Source organism: Andrographis paniculata, unplaced genomic scaffold (assembly GCF_009805555.1).
Source record: "Andrographis paniculata isolate CXL003 unplaced genomic scaffold, ASM980555v1 Contig12END, whole genome shotgun sequence".
Taxonomy (NCBI): domain Eukaryota; kingdom Viridiplantae; phylum Streptophyta; class Magnoliopsida; order Lamiales; family Acanthaceae; genus Andrographis; species Andrographis paniculata.
In genome coordinates, this window is record NW_026137402.1 from 3,586,719 (window position 1) to 3,604,323 (window position 17,605).

The 17,605-nt window shown below is 30.8% G+C and overlaps 1 protein-coding gene across 5 annotated transcripts; it reads left to right on the plus strand.

Moving 5' to 3' along the window:
* Window positions 1–1,925: 1,925 nt before the first annotated feature.
* On the plus strand, window positions 1,926–13,522 carry LOC127256635 (protein DJ-1 homolog C). 5 transcript variants are annotated; one of them, XM_051282747.1, is made up of 9 exons: window positions 1,926–2,391; window positions 2,490–2,690; window positions 3,363–3,512; window positions 3,583–3,762; window positions 3,840–3,917; window positions 4,027–4,227; window positions 4,308–4,445; window positions 4,514–4,719; window positions 13,453–13,522. In XM_051282747.1, the coding sequence occupies exons 1-9, from the start codon at window positions 2,161–2,163 to the stop codon at window positions 13,505–13,507; spliced, it is 1,440 nt and encodes a 479-aa protein (XP_051138704.1). In that variant the 5' UTR covers window positions 1,926–2,160; the 3' UTR covers window positions 13,508–13,522. The 5 variants fall into 5 exon arrangements, with proteins under 5 accessions (XP_051138704.1, XP_051138712.1, XP_051138737.1 ...); XM_051282755.1 differs by lacking the exon at window positions 13,453–13,522 and adding an exon at window positions 5,237–5,355 and having other exon boundaries at window positions 1,927–2,391; XM_051282780.1 differs by lacking the exon at window positions 13,453–13,522 and adding an exon at window positions 5,246–5,264 and having other exon boundaries at window positions 1,927–2,391.
* Window positions 13,523–17,605: the final 4,083 nt, after the last annotated feature.

Sequence of the window (17,605 nt, forward strand, 5' to 3'; positions counted from 1 at the left end):
CCTGCGGATCTCCCGATCTGAGGACCTTTCGACCTGCGGACCTTCCGACCCGCTATTTCCTTAGAAATATATCTATTTTACCTAAGTTTCCCATAGTGCCCCTCAGCCAGTTCGATCAACTCGATTGCTAGGCCCATTTTTTTTTGTTTTTTTTTTTACTTTGTGCTTTTTAACCTAACTCTAAATTTCATACGTTAACAATATTTTTAAAAAATATTATATAAAAATATTAATTAAAATAAAATTACAACTAAAAATATATAGTTAATAACATTATTTTTAATAATTTAATACTACATCTGTCAGACTTCAAGGATCTTATTTATTTTTTTAGTGTTGATATTTGAATATTAGTTATTATATCAAAACGTAATACAAATTAAAAAATTGCAAAAATACTTTTATTAGTGTCTTATAATACTAATAGAAGGATATTTGGATAAAAAATTATATAAATATAAAAATATTTTAAAGTTAATTATAATAACTTAAAAAGATAAAAATAAAACTTATAACCACTTGTATTTCTCTCCACTAATAATAAAAACGTGACTAATTTTTACTATATATATATATTTTTTGACCAATTTCTTTGCAATAGCCAATATAGGCCTAATTTTTGAGACAACATATAATAATATATTGTTCGAAATGTTGGGTGTGTTCATGTGTTCTTTTATATAAAATATGAGAATTTGTATATATAATATTAAAAATAATATTTTGTGTTGAATTATACATTTTGTTTGATGAATATAATATATGTACTTCCTCCGTTTTTATAAATAAGTATCATATTTTTTTATTTGGAATGTCCAACAAATTTGATTTTTTTTTATCTTTTATTCATTTACTACTTTTAATCTCTACCATATTATTAAATATAAATTTGTCAATTTATTTTGCGCTTGCGATTGTAAGAAAGCTTTTCCGGGTAGCACAAGCAAGAAGTGTTGCTGAAGGTCTTGTTTTCGAGTACCCCAGGTAATATACGATAGCTTTTTTACAGCCGTCTTGTCGTTTAGTTTACTACATTCACGTTGTTTCTGTTGCTTACGTGTTTGTTTGGTTTTTTTTTTTTTTTTTTTACCGTCGATCGACAAGTAAGATTTAGTTCTTATATTTATTTTTTTTTTCAAATTTCTTTACCATATAATCCTCAAAATTCTCAGTCCCAAATATAGTATAGAATGAGATCTTTTTTATTTGCAAAAACTGCTGCAGCAGTATAATCTAATTGAATCAGCAAACAGCTCGACACCATTCTAAGCTAATTAATTTCGATTAAATCATACTTGTCGATCGACGATCAAAAAAAAAAAAAAAAAAAACAGGTAAGCAACAGAAACAATGTGAATGTAGTAAACTAAACGATGAGACGCCTTAAAAAAAGCTATCGTCGAAAACAACACCTTCAACAACACTTCTTGCTCGTGCTACCCCAAAAAGCTTTCCTATTTTTTTATTATGTATCTTTATTAAAATATTATTTCAAAATATTATGTATAAAAATCTGAGTTTGTTTTTTTTTAAAATATTATTTTTTTAAAAAAAGAGTTTTTTTTTTTTTTTTTTTTTTTTTTTTTTTCGAAATTTTCAGTTTGGTTCGAATTTTTTCATCCGTATTTTGAAATTTAGATTTTTTTCTAATTTTTCAAATTAGTTCGGATTTTTTAATTCAAATTTTGAATTTCGAATTTCACATTTCAGTTAATTCAGTTCAATTTGGATTACCTTCTTTTCAAAAATTTTGAATTTTCGAGAGTCGGTTCGAATTCAAATCGAAAATTCGAATTCTCACAACCTTGAGTCTTTGTACATCACCATTAATAATTTTATTTTGAATTAAATAAAAATTAATATATATATTTTTTTAATAAGATCAAAATTAATAATGGTATGACATAGAAAAAGGGAGCTGAAAATTTGAGAATAGAGATGTGACGCTGAAGAGCGATATCCAGACACGCCTAAATCTTCTGACTTAAAGTGGAGCTGAGCTGCTTATTCAATCTTCCCTCAAAATCAATCTTTGTTGTTGCTGTAATCCGGCTATGGATACTTCTGCTGCTGCTGCAGGTTCATAAGCCCTAGCAGTTTTTTCGTCACAAATATTCAGGAACGGAGGAAAGAAGAAGAAGAAGAGGTGAAGGAGAAAGGATGCGGTCTGTTTCGCATATGGCCTCAATCCCAATTTCGAAGGCTCCGGTAGCCATTGCCGCCGGGACATTCAACTTCTCAGCTTTCTCGATTACTGCACAAACTCCGATCCCCAAAACGCAAGCGAAGCCTGCTCCTAAACGACGCTCTTCGAAACCAACCAAAACTATTCCCCCAACTCCAACCATCGCTCCTGCTTCACCCTCGCCTTCCTCGATTTCCCCGAAAAAGGTAGGGCACGATTTTGTACAGAGTAGAGTGTTTATTTGATTGTATTTTATTTCCTTCATTTTGATTTTTGAAGATTCGTGTTATTTGTATGGCGGTAGGTTTTGGTTCCAATTGGTTTCGGAACAGAGGAGATGGAGGCGGTGATAATTACCAACGTTTTGCGGTGTGCCGGTGCAGCGGTGACGGTGGCGTCCGTGGAGGAGCAGCTGGAGGTTGAGGCTTCCGGCGGAGTTAGGCTCGTGGCTGACGCGCTTATCTCTGCTTGTTCCGATGAACTTTTTGATCTCATTGCATTACCGGTCAGTTATCCACTGTAAATTTGCAGATGATTCCACTTGCTCATTCGATTTTCTTTGGCTAAAATTTCGTGATAATTTAGAAGGAATACTGCAATTTAAGGGCTTTAATTTTCTTGGAGCAGAGTATATAGAAGGATGATAATATGGCATTCCTATTCTGTACTTATTAAGCTCTGCACGTTTTCATCAAGATGCTACGCAATTTGTGAACTTTTGAATATCGAGTAGTTAGTTTTGTAAAATGGTAATTTGATTATAGCTTTGTATGCTTAATAGAAAAGTAATGTGATTTTCGACTGCGAAAATTCTAGTGAGATTAACATTGAGCAGTTTGATACTACCTCCATCCCAAATGTATTAGGACATACTTGTTCGGCACTGAGTTTAAAGAATATCGATATTTTATTGATAATCGGTATAAATGTTTACAAGTAGTGTCATTTATGTAGTGATAATAAGAAGTGACCGACAGTTCTGTTGTGATGTGGTAATGGAATAGTTGATTTGGGATGACCCAAAATAGTAAAATGAGACAATATATATCGTACGGAGGGAGGGAGTATTAAATAAGATTTTGAAATAGTAATGATTGGGAGACTAAATGTGTTATGTAGCATGTGTTTTTGTATAGTTTGTTGGACAATGGGATTGATTTGTGTCGAAAATATTCAGGGTGGAATGCCGGGTTCGGCAAGATTAGCAGACAGCAAAATTCTGCAGAAGATGACGAGCAAGCAGGCAGAGGCAAAGCGATTGTACGGCGCCATATGTGCTGCTCCGGCAGTGACACTTTTGCCGTGGGGTCTAATCAGGAGAAAACAGGTAATCATCTCAATATTTTTGCTTGTTTTCTGTAATTGTCGACTAATTAGTATACTGCTTGTTCTGGTAGACAACTTGTCATCCGGCTTTTATGGATAAGCTTCCCACTTTCTTTGCTGTCAAGTCGAACCTGAAAGTCTCTGGAGAGCTGACGACTAGTCGAGGCCCGGGGACTTCTTTTGAATTTGCTGTATCGTTGGTGGGACAGCTCTTTGGCGAGTCTGTAGCAATGCAAATATGTGATTCTATGGTACGGAAGTCTGAAAATGTTCGTAATTAAGATTTTTTGTTGAATCTGAAAAGGTTGTGTTTGTTTCGTGTGTATAGCTGCTAACGGCGGGCGATGAGAATTCTAGAAAAGAAGAATTCCATGAGGTTTCATGGTCGCTTAATCACAGCCCTCAGGTAACAGTCGCTTTCCGTATCTACAATTTTCAAACTTTATTCCCAGCTGAATGGTTTTTTCGCTTATTTTGAAGAATCTTTGAAATTTAAGTTTTTGAAAAGTTCACAGGTGATCATTCCAGTAGCTAATGGTTCCGAAGAAATTGAAGTGGTGACGATAGTTGATATCCTTCGACGCGCAAAAGCAGACGTCGTCGTCGCTTCTGTCGAAAAATCTTTGCAGATCATAGCTGCCGGTGGATCGAAATTCATTGCAGACACGACAATTGCTGCTGCTGCCGAATCAATCCATGATCTGATCATCCTGCCTGTAAACTTCTTACCCTTTTACGTCGCTCGGGTTTGCGTAATTTTACTCACGACGAACTGCTATTTTCTTGCAAAACTCAGGGAGGAGAATTAGGAGCTGAGCGCCTAAAAAAGTCAAAGATTTTGAAGAAATTACTAAAAGAACACGAATCAGCCGGGGGACTTTTTGGCGCTATTGGATTTTCCTCTGCAATTCTACTGAGACACGGATCGTTAAAGGTAGAAGCCGTGGAAATTGGTACTTAGGCATATTCTTAGCATCAAGTATTGACATTGTTTTGAAACAGGAGAAGCGATTTACAGCACATCCCTCGGTTATGTCCGCGCTCGGGGATGGTGCAGTGATTGGAACTCAAGTAGTGATTGACGATAAATTGATCACTAGTCGGGGACTTAGTTCTGCTATACATTTTGCGCTCGCGATTGTAGGAAAGCTTTTCGGGGTAGCACGAGCAAGAAGTGTTGCTGAAGGTCTTGTTTTCGAGTACCCCAGGTAATATACCTTAGCTTTTTTACAGCTGTCTCGTCGTTTAGTTTACTACATTCACGTTGTTTCTGATGCTTACCTGTTTGTTTGTTTGTTTGTTTGTTTGTTTTTTTTTTTTTTTTTTTTTTTTACCGTCGATCGACAAGTATGATTTAGTCGAAATTAATTAGCTTAGAATGGTGTCGAGCTGTTTGCTGATTCAATTAGATTATACTGCTGCAGCAGTTTTTGCGGATAGAAAAGATCTCATTCTATACTATATTTGGGACTGAGAATTTTGAGGATTATATGGTAAAGAAATTTGAAGAAAAAAATAAATTAAAGTTATATAAAGAGAGTAATTATTTGTGAATTTTTCTTTTTTTGGGTGATAATGATTTATTTAATTTTATTTTTATTAGCAAGTTTATAAGTTCAATAGTTTTTTTGGTTGGTTCAATAGCATCATGTTGAAACTATAGCTTCATTGAATCAGCATTGAATTATAATCAGTGTAATTGTTTGATGTTTGAATTTTGAAAAGAAATTGCAGGTGACCTGAAGTGTCGGGGGTTTAACCCATGACCTCACGGTCACAAGTCCAACCCTTATGCCACCGGGTCATCCCTTACGGGACTTGATTTGATATGTTTTTGGCTTAGCTCAATAGCACCATGTTGATATTCTTATTATATGTACATTATTATAGAAGAATATTTGTTTAAAAAAATCTTATATTTATTTTTAGTTATATTTATATTAAATTAGAGTTCAATCTACAATTAAATAATATTTTATTATTTAATAATAAAATCAACTTTCGACTATATTTTCCACAGCGTCACAATTAAAATAATGCTGGGAGAAGATAAAATTTCTAATAAACATAGATTTAAAATAATAAATATAAATAAAGCTAAGAGTTTTTACGAAAAATTAAGACCAAAAATTGCTAAGTAGCATGGGAATGATAATGCTAGGATTAGCCCAAAAATAAATTGAAGTATTGGTTTTAAATAGAAGAAGTTATGGATTTTGAATAAATTTGTGTGGATTGACTTTTGGCAGGAGTTTTTGACTTTTGCTTCTTAAAAAAATAGTTTGCACCTATTTGCGGTTGACTTTTGTGAAGCAATTTTTGAAGGTGAAAAATATTTTTTTCAAAAGCACATTGTAGCTTTTGAAAGAAGTAGAAACACTTTTAAGTTAATTTTTTTTATCTATAATAATAATAATAATAATTCTTGATGCGATTTTTCAACAATAAAAAGTAAAATCCGAAAATAAGAAATTATCTTCGAATTTGATATAATTAGTGCCTGAGATTAGGAATCTTTAAACACTGTAGCATACATAAATAAAATAGGAAAATAAAACTACAGACTGGAAAAATAAAGTGGTGATCCCAAAAAACAATTCTCATCGATCTACTCCCCATAGCCCTGGGGCTGTGTCTCGATCTCTTATGTGCGAAATTGTTGAGACTAGTTCCTACTCAAGACCATCGACCCTTGGTCTAATTCCACGTCTTATTTAGAAAGTTACGTCGGCGTAGCTGAATTTGATGTCGATTGAAGATGATTTGTCAGAACAGATCCGAATCCTTAAATAACCTCTTAAAGAAACAGTTTGAACCGCCGTCTAGTCGGTTACAGCAACCGCTGTCAACCGCCCACCAGGTTCTCCTCTGTTGACACGTGTGTTAACCGACTCACCAACCGCTCTCGCCAGTTACAACACTCAACTGACTCGGCCGACCGCCTCTGAAAATCTCACCTGCCTTAAATGAGCGGCTGGTCCGACCGGCTACTCAGCCGCCCAAAATAACCCCTGACTCCTTAGACGGACTGCAGGCCAACCGATTCCTTGGTCGCCCCACCAAGCGACCACCATCTGGTCTCTTGTCCGACCTCGTATCGTCCGTCTCATTCTTCTTCGCCCGACCTCACTTGGTCTGACCTGCGTAATAACCGTCCTCCTTCGCCCGACTTCCTCTTTCGACCGACCGCCGTATCAGCCGTCCTTCTTCGCCCGACTTCCTCTTTCGACCGACCGCCGTATCAGCCGTCCTTCTTCGCCCGACTTCCTCTTTCGACCGACCGCCGTATCAGCCGTCCTTCTTCGCCTGACTTCCTCTTTCGACCGACCTCCGTATCAGCCGTCCCCCGTCCGACCTCAGTTGGTCCGACCGCAGGCCAACCGACTACGGACCATCCGACTGGCCCAACCGACTGCGAACCAACCGACCGGCTCTGTTTGCCTTATCTCCTTAGATGGACAATTGGTTCAACAGACTATTCTCTTGACAGACCTCCGCGTCTGCCGATACTTCTTCTTTGCCCTATCTTCGTCTTGACAGACCTCCGCGTCTGCCGATACTTCTGCTTTGCCCGACCTTATCATGTCCGATCTCCGTGCCCGACCTTGTCCTGTCCGATCTTAACGCCCGACCTTATCACGTCTGATCTCTGTACCCGACCTTATCACGCCCGATCTCTGTACCCGACCTTATTACACCCGATCTCTGCTTTCTCCCGAGGAAGCCTTTTCCTTAACAGTGTTTCGTACTCTCTTTTTAAGATCCCATCATTTTTTTTTGTGCTCAACAATAATAATAATAAATACAATAATATAATACTTCCCCCGTCTCATAACAAAATATCTATCTTTCCATTTTAATTTGTCCCATAAGAAAGTATACATTTTCTTTTTAGTAACTGTACTATCTACCTACTATTACAAATACCCTTACAACTTACAATATATTACATAAATATCATTACCTTTATATCACACGTACTAAGGTTATTTTAGTCATTTCTACTTTATTCCTACTATATCTCACTATAATACTAATATTTCTAAAATTACGTGCAAAAATACAAATGGATACTTACTTATGGGACAGAGGGAGTATAATATAAAAATAAATAATTTATATATTATATTTTAATAAAAATTAAATATATAATAATTATTTTTAATTTATGTATTATATTTGGATTAAAATTTAAAATTGAAAGACCAAATTCAAATAGGAGTATATAAATTTGTTAATTTTACTTAAATTACTAAATACAATTAATAAAATTTTAAAATAAATTATAAAATACAAATAATTTAATATTATATTGTAATTTTATTTTTAATTGATATATTAACTTTAAATTAAAATTTTAAAATATAAATAATCAAATTTTAAAAGTATATTTTTTATACTTTAATTTAAAATCTTTAAATATAATTTATAAAATTTAAAATAAATTATAAAAGTGTTAAAGTACTATCATATTAACAGTATATATTTTTTTAAGTAATTTTAAGGATTTAAAAGGATATGTTTTTGACTTCTCCTTATTTTTTAAGCTAATCGAAACCGGCCTTCTCCTTAGTTTTTAAGCTAATCGAAACTTGTCTGAGATTTTTTTTTAGAATTGTATACAGAACCCACGACCAAACAAATTTGGGTGAAATAGGAGGTTTATCATCAAGGTATGATTTGATTTATATTATTATTTTGTTAGTAAATATACATATACATATATTAAATTTTAAATATCTATTATAATAATTCGGACTGAGCCGGATACAATCCAAATTTCATGGGCCCGGGCATGCAGGGTCAGGTACGACCCAAAAATTTTCAGGTCTATTTTTTAAGGTCTAAGCACGACTTTTTAGTGCCGTGTTCAGATCGAATTTTCAAGCCGTATCTATTTTTGTTGCCTCTAATCTTATATGGCAAAGGGGATATGTCCTTCATCTTCTTTCGTATAGCACATGGCAGGGGGCAAGGCAGCAAACACCAAGTTTGATCTAAGAACACAGCCATTATTTTCGACTGTAGGTACTCTAGCTAGAAAGACCTCGGCCTTATGGACCTCACAAGGCTCATAAACCATTAAGATCTTAAGCAGTAAGGACCTCCGGGACATGTTGGGGGAGTAGAACTGCACCTCAACCTCGTCAACAACATAGAGATGAAAAACAACATAGATCTATTCTCAACTTCTAAGAACATTGCTGGAATGTGCCTGGAAAAATCTCGAATGTCTTTTCCGACTAGGGTATAAAATATTCGAAAGAATAAACCCTTGGAGGAAGTATTTGCGATACTTGGCAAGAATAGAAGTCTTTTGAGAAGGACACCTGTTTGGGATTGTTTATTGCTAGAAATTACTGTTGTTAAGGTTAGCTTTACTATTGTTGATGTGATAATAGGATCCAATAAGTCCAACATTGGTTCCCTCAGATGTGTCAATTGGACAAATACGACCATAGTGACTAGGATGAATATCTCGTATCTGAAAATTAGCAGTTCGCCGTTAAGACATACCATTAGTAGATCGGACAATCATCATGCCACAACCTATCCCAACATCCAAGAATAGAAATTGAAGAGTGAATTAGGCCCGAAATTGCTCAAAGACTTTGTAGACAACATCCATATTGAGATATGAGGTTGGAATAGGCAGCCTAACATTATTAGTAACCTCTTGGCGTGAGCGACGAACAAGTAGAGCTGGCAAAAAATGACTTGCAACACAAATTGAAAATCCGAAGGGAGCGGAGGCTCATATAGTAGCTGTCTGAACTTGCTTCTTTAGAAGACATGCAAGCATGGATCTTTCAAATTCGTCGAATGCCAACTTATTTTTGGACCAAACTCAACAATGTCCCTATTCTTTATAGAGGTACAATCTCCTTCCACAAAATTTTGAGTTCAATTGATGAGACATTAAAGGAAGAACATGTTAATGTGAGATAAATTAATTTGAAGGGAATTATACCAATAGTAAATGAGGAAGTGGATTATGCTTTTGGAAGAATTAAATAGAGGAATCAAGGTAGAATTGAGGGATTATTTTCAAGCATTTTACTTTTTTTTCATCTTCAAAGTTTTATCTTTGATCTACCCTAAACCTTGTCAAGTTTTCTTATTTATCGTAATCGTCAATCATCTCAAATATAACGCGTGGGACATCACCCGAACCTTTCTTCAATTAGCTGGGAATCCATCACATATCCATTCGGCCGGGACAGCTACATGTAGGTCTCCAATGATAAATTTTGAGCGACAATAGATAAATTGATATGTTTGACGTTATTTGTGTTTCATTTTAATATTACAATGGTGCATATTGTTCATCAAATTTTAAGCGTAAACTTATATTTGCTCCTTTGAAGTTCTTGTGAATCGCTCCATAAAGTAGCTATCTTATGTAAATGTTATCCATGAGTAGTTACTAGATAAAAAATAACGGTATTTCATTAATTATTAAGAAAATAAATTCACTATTACACTAATAAAACAAAAAATCTATCCAAGAATAAATTGTAAAAGGGTGGGGAACTGGGCACGTGACTTCTGTCACGAGTGATACTAGCCACCTATAGTCAATATTGTTTGGAACGGAATTAGAGTTCCCAAACTAATGAGTAGTGTGATGGAATGATGCATGATGGGTCGGAATGGTATAGATGAATAGTCATCGACCTCCTATTTATAGGTCTAATTAACAGAGCTTCTAAAAGGTTGATGGTTATGATAGTTGGTATCCAGCTGGCAAGTAGATCGCAGACGTCCAATCCAAAACTCACAACTAAAAATATTTATTTGCTCCCACGCCAAATTGCCTTTTGTAGCCTTTGAAGAGTAAATCAAGCCGGTATTTATTTGATTTTAGCATGCCGGTAGTTGACTCTTAGTCGACTTTGTAACTCGCGAGCACCTGACTTTACGAATTCTTCAATACCTGCGAAACAAATTTTTTCTTTTCTATTTAGCTTCCGAAATGCAGCTTTTTTTGGTCCAAATCGTTAATGAAAATTCTCAAAAATATCCAGACATATAAATTATAACAAAGGATCAATGAAACATAATTCCTAGGTATATTGACAAATACAAGCACAAAAATCATTCAAAATCGCAAGATGTCTTGGCAAAACTAATTAGGTGAACATGCTTAATATTAACATTACCGACAACTCAAGGATTTTATAAGCTCATTTGTTGCAGCACTGCTCTCACAATATTGAAGCTTAAAGAATAATTTCTGGAGAGCTAGAAAAATATTTTTTAAAAATGAAATAAATAAATACATGTTTAATATACATATAACAGTGTTTCATTATCCAACACAAAATATTCCAAAAATTAGCTGACAGATGGTATTCGGATGAAAATATATCCATTGACTCATCATTTTGATTGATAAATATTTGATATACTACCTAACAATAGCAAAAACAAAAACAAAAGCAAACAACCTTAATTCTCAAAACTTCAATTATATTAAGTGGTATACATATGCACACACACACATATATATATATAATATACATACTTGCATTAGTACTTTGGAAGTAATTACACATATTTCGAAAACAAGATACAAAATACAATGTTTACAAAAGGAAGTCAAGTAACATGTTCTCTTTGTAGATCAAGTGGCAATACATCCTATGTTTGGAGGCTAGGTTTCAAGTTTGATCTTGAATGGTTGCGTGTGTATTATAACTTGTACGCCGCCGCAATTTTCCCTCATGCAAAAAAAATATTTTAAATTAAAATGATATAGAAAAAACAATGGATATAAATTTTTTTTTTAAAAATTATATTGTTGTCGGACTCACCTAATTCAGCACACAATAAATAAATATTGATTTTATGTATATTTTGAATTGTGTTTTCAATTTTAAGGTGTTTGTTATGTTAGGGGCCGCGGTTACGGTGCAAAGTTTCAAAATTCAGCATTTTTCGTTGCTAACGACGATACACAATATTAATACATACATTATATTATATATATTAATATACTACAAATACATCACATAAAATAACCGTTATAAAATAGTTTTACACAACACACAATAATTGATTTTAGCATATGATATACTCCTGTAGAACATATGTTCTAAGTATAAATAACATCAAACATCTTTATTTTATACAGCACACACATGTTTTGTTTGTAACAAAAAGCATGTGATGTCCATATATAAGAAAGTGTATCTGTAATATTGTTGACTTCTTGATTGGGTATTGAACAAACTCTAAACTAATTTGTCAAAATAATAATAATAATAATAAATATTGAAATAATAAGTTTAATTTAAAATTTTGAATCGTTTATTATTTGAAGAAATCTTTTTTTTTTTTGTGATTTTCAATGAAGTTATTACCACAGCATTATTTACTTTTACATATATACACTAAATTAAATACTATATCAACCAGGCTATATATCATATTATAACATTTTTCCTAAAAAATTTTCAACAGGTAGTTTCTTTTAGTATTGCTGTATATATATATATATATATATATATATTTTATTTTTTTTTAATGTTATTGCAATGAAGTAATAGTTTATAAAATGACTAACAAAAATAATCTGAATTTATTAATTTTAATTTCAAATTTAACTAATAAATGTTCATCTTTTTTTTTTATTTTATTTTTTTATCTGTAATTACTAACTAATATATTAGCTAAAATAAAATTAGAAAACACAAACACAAATATTATATCGAAATTAAAATTTAAATTATTTGATCGGTTCATATTTCTAATCTACATAAAAACTACAACTAAAGGAACATTTTTTTTTTTAACTTTCGAAGTAATTAACTTTAATTTTATTCATGTTGATTATTGCAATTAAACAAAATCTAATGTCATATTTTGTTAACATGATCTCTTCTTAGTTATGTTAAATGGTTATCATCCGTCGACAATTACTACAAGGCTTTGCTTTTAATTTTCAAATATTGCAAATTATTTACAATAAAATTGTTAATTTTTTTAAAAGAATGACATCTAATAATAATAATAATAATAATAATAATAATACTATTCAATAAAATTGTATCGTAAATGAAGAAAATAAATAATTTTCAGATAATTGCAAATCTAAATAACATTCATGAACAAAATGATGCAATAATTGCATTGGATTGGTATTAAATAATTTATTTGAAAATAAAATAAAATAAGAAATGCATTTCATATGCTAAACATTTATGGCATCATAATTCTTTGATGAAGGTAAAATGATTTTTGCAATTACCAAATATTATAAACGGCCAACACATTAACTGTCAATTGAAATTTAAATATTAAAAATAAGACAATTTTCAAATACAAAAAAAAATAAAATAAAATAAAATAAAAAAATTCAGATTTATTTTAAAATTTCAAATTTTGAAATATTGTTTGCCTATTTTTTAAAAAGGAAAGAAATATAATTCTAGAACCTACTAAACATTTAAATAAAACATTATATTTATTCTTATTTAGAGAATATATAGTAAGTGCAATAATGTATGTATTCAAATGCAAATAATAATTTAATTTGCTTACTCATTTTATATAAGATTAATAGTTATCCCTAATAAAAATCGATTTATTATATTCCTATGAGTTTACTTTCTTTCCTAAATAAGTCCTATTATCATAAAACCTTTGATTAATGTATCATTATTATACAAAAACATCATTCTTATAAGTTCATTCATAAAAATAAAGAAAACACACACACACATATCGACTCGAGTCAAATTTTTACTTTTTTGCATAAAAAATGAGCTCTTCATCGATTAATAATATAGAAAAAGTAAGATACATTGTTCTGATATATATATATATATATATTGTATATTTATTTGTCATAATATATATGTGAAGAATATCTTATATTTGTTTTAACAATATAATAATTTTTCTGAGTTTTAATGTTTGTTGATTTTATATTGCAGGATGATCATGAAATTCATCGGAGCAAAGATCCGGAATGGGTTACATGCTTTCTAGAAAAAATATTTTTTCAACTATGTCCACTTCATGAGATTTACTTAAATAGATATTGTGTAGAATGCGGCAAATCGTTATGCAAGAATTGTATCATAAATGACTGTCACAACAGTCATACGATACTCACGATATATAGACACGCGTATCAAAATGTTGTTCCTCTGAGTGAATTGAAGGCTCTTATTGGTTGTACAACAATTCAGGTACAATAAATATTTAAGTTATGTTTCTATCTAAATATATAGACTTCTAATGATAATAGATATTCGAATCGAATAATGTTTTGGATTATATTTTCTTTTACTTGAAAGCCACTCTGAAAACTTATATTACAATCACTTTATCGACATTAATGTGCAATCTATTTAATTTATCTAGTCAAACAGTATTTTATTTTATTTTATTTTACTTTACTTTTTGTTATTATTTTGCTTACGACGACTAGCTCGCATAAGTAGTTACGATGGTATTTACTTTCCTTGTCGTATTTTAATAAATTAACTCAATTATTATTGTCGTTTGTGCCGCTTAATTGTAGACCTACAGATGCAACAAAAAATTGGTTATATCGCTAACTCCGCTACCACATAATGGCTCTGCCGCACTCGACGAGAAGAACGAAACTTGTCATACTTGCCAAAGGAAGCTTAATCATCCATATACTTTTTGCTCTCTTACATGCAAGGTCATATGAAATTTTTCTTTATTTTATGATGTAGGCACATCTAATATTTATTAAAAGTTACCTTTATGGGAACATGTTTTTCTAACACCATCATAAATTATGAAATAAATTTAATGTGTTTTATCTATTTATGTTAAAACATGTATTATATATATACTTTAGTCCATTTTTAGTATCAAAAAATTATAGTCTACACGGCCTATCATATGTTGAGTGACATCTTCGATATGGAGCTATGCATATATATATATTGTGATTAATATTTATCGGAGATTGTCATAGTCCATCATGTCGTATCTTATTAGATATTCATCTGATGATCCATCTTTCCTTTTTTTTTTTTTTTTTTTTTTTTTTTTTCTCTAAACTTTTAAGCGCAGCAGGTTGCGTCGGATGGAGTGAATTCATCTTGTAATACTCCTCAGAAAAGAAAAAATGTGGAGCAATTGGAGAGCAAGAAAAGAACCGATCATCGTAGAAAAGGAGTGCCTCGGAGGGCGCCCTTCTTCTGATTGATATGGAAGATCGTTATTCTCATTTTTATTAAATTTTTTTGAAAGGTCCACATGTTTTTGTTCTACTAAAGTTGTATGAATAGCGACTCTATGTCCGATCATTGTAGGTATAATGGTAGGTGCAGGGACCGAACCAAAATCCAATGTAAGAAGATCTAATTTTTGAAAATCTTATCTATTTTTTTTTTTTTTAGATAATTCTATTTTTTAAGTTTGTTATATTTTAAAATAGTGATAAATAACAAAGTATAGCAATAGGAACTATATATTTCATAATAAATTGTGTATATAATCTGTATTTTGTTTGCCTAAAATGATATGATATTAGAATTTTAACATATGTATAAATAATAGTTTTGTAGTTGTAGAACATAAATATTTTTCCCATAATTGCAAATATGAATAACATTCATGAACAGAAGAATGATGCAATAATTGCATTGGATTGGTATTAAATAATTTATTTGAAAAATTTAAAAAAAAATGAAAAATATATTCCATATGCTAAGCATGGATGGCATCACAATTCTTTCGTGAAGGTAAAATAATTTATTGCAATTACCAAATATTATAAACGGACAATATAATTAATGCTCAACAAAATTTAAATTAAATACTAAAAATAAGAAAATTTTCAAATACTAAAAATAATCATATTTGTTTTAAAATTTCAAAATTTGAAAAACAGTTTCCATGTATTTTAAAAGGAAAGAACGCTAATTGCAGAACCACTACAAAAAAAAATATTAATTTTGTAACAAAGTTTTTTTTCTTTTTTTTTTTTTTTTTTTTTTTTGGTCTTTAAATCCCATTTTTTTTTTTGTTACTAAAGACATTAGAGACGGAATTAGAGAGGGAATTGCGTTAACTACACACACTTTAGGAACGGAATTCCGTTACTAATATACTATTATTTTTTTGTAGTGAACCTACTAAATACTCCATCCGTCCCACTTCTCATATTCACCTTTTCATTTCCGTCTGTCCGACTTATTTTGTCACTTTTCTTTTTTAAAAAATAATTATACGCTTTAATCTTATTTTTAAAAATTTAATTTATACTTTTTTTTTTAATTTATAATTATACAAATCAATTATCTTAATCTTAATCTATAATTATTTTTATTATACGATAATTATTTTCACTAATATATTTTTAATTATTTACTAATTATACTCCTCCTAAATTCCCGTGTCTACAGTAACGCGGACAAAATATCCGGGACAGAGTAGGATTTAAATAGAACATTATATAGTAAGTGCAATAGTGTATGTATTAAAATGCAACAATAATATTTAATTTGCTTACTCATTTTTATATAATATTAATAATTATTCCTAATAAAAGTCGATTTATATCTTTCTATGAGATTACTTTCTTTCCTAAATAAGTCTGTATTATCATAAAACCTTTGATTAATATATATCATTATTATTTCTTCTTTCATTTATTCTAATAAATAGCTACTATATACATACATCAATATTGTTATAAGTTCATTCATAAAAATAAATAACACACACATATATACACACTAGTCACATTTTTACTTTTGTGCATAAAGAATGAGTTCTTTATCGATTAATAATATAGGAAAAGTAAGATACATTGTTGTTTTAATCTTATCTTTTTGGTATGTATTTGCCATATTTTATGTATGAAAGAAAGTAATGCATATTGTTGGTATTTGTACGAAGAATATAGTATATTTGTTTTAATAATGTAACATTTTTTTTTTTTGAGTTTTAAAAGTTGTTTATTTTATGTGGTAGGATGATCATGAAATTCATCGGGGCAAAGATCCGGAATGGGTTGCATACTTTCTAGAAAAAATATTTTTTCAACTATGTCCACTTCATGAGATTTACCTGAATAGATATTGTGTAGCATGTGACAAACCATTATGCAAGGATTGTATGATAAATGATCATACAATACTCACGATATATAGGTATGCGTATCAAAATATCGTTCTCCTAAGTGAATTTGAGGCTCTTCTTGAGTGTACAACAATTCAGGTAGAATAAATTCTTAAGTTATCTTTCTATCTAAATGGTCTTTATACGTAACAATGACAGATATTTGAATTAAATAATATTTTTTTACTTTTACATTTATTTTATTTATTTTTTGTTTGTATTTCATGATTTTTGTATTACTTGAAAGCCAACTTAAAATATTGTAACTTTTATACATTATGAAAGCTTAGATTACAATTATTTTATCGACATTAATGTGCAATCTATTTATCTAGTAAAAGTAGTATTTAATAATTTTTTTTTTTGTTATCGTTTTGCTTACGAGGACTAGCTCGTGTTACTGGTTATGATTGTATTTTTTTTTTCTTATCCTGATTTAATAAATTAACTCAAGTATTACTTTTATTTTGCGCCACATCATTGTAGAATTACATATACAACACAATATTGGTCATATCTTTAACTCTACTACCACATGACGGCTCTAGCATACTCAACGAGAAGAATAAAACTTAGCCATATTTGCAAAAGAAAGCTCGATTATCCATATCATTTCTATTCCCTTACATGCAAGGTCATATTACATTTTTCTTTATGATATAGACACAACTAATATTTATGACAAATTACCTATATAATATTTATATTTTAATTAGGATGCAATATCCGTATAATTAATATTTTATTAGTAAACTAAATGTGCAGAGATTCTTCATTTTAACACAAAATCCTAACATGTTTGGATTTATTAGTAAATAAATTTAATACGGCTTATCTATCTATGTAAAAACATGTAGTGTATATATACTTATAGCAATTTCTTAGTATCGAAAAAATATAGTCTAACATGTGTATTATGACATGTTAGATTTATATTTATGCATATATATTGTGATTAATATTTATCGAAGATTGTCA

Bases quoted from the DNA above. Each gene is read 5' to 3' on its own strand.
- LOC127256635 (XM_051282747.1), top strand. From the start codon at position 2,161: ATGCGGTCTGTTTCGCATATGGCCTCAATCCCAATTTCGAAGGCTCCG. The intron at 3,918-4,026 runs GTAACAGTCGCT...AAAAGTTCACAG, and splicing joins CGCTTAATCACAGCCCTCAG to GTGATCATTCCAGTAGCTAA. The intron at 4,720-13,452 runs GTAATATACCTT...TTTATATTGCAG, and splicing joins CTTGTTTTCGAGTACCCCAG to GATGATCATGAAATTCATCG.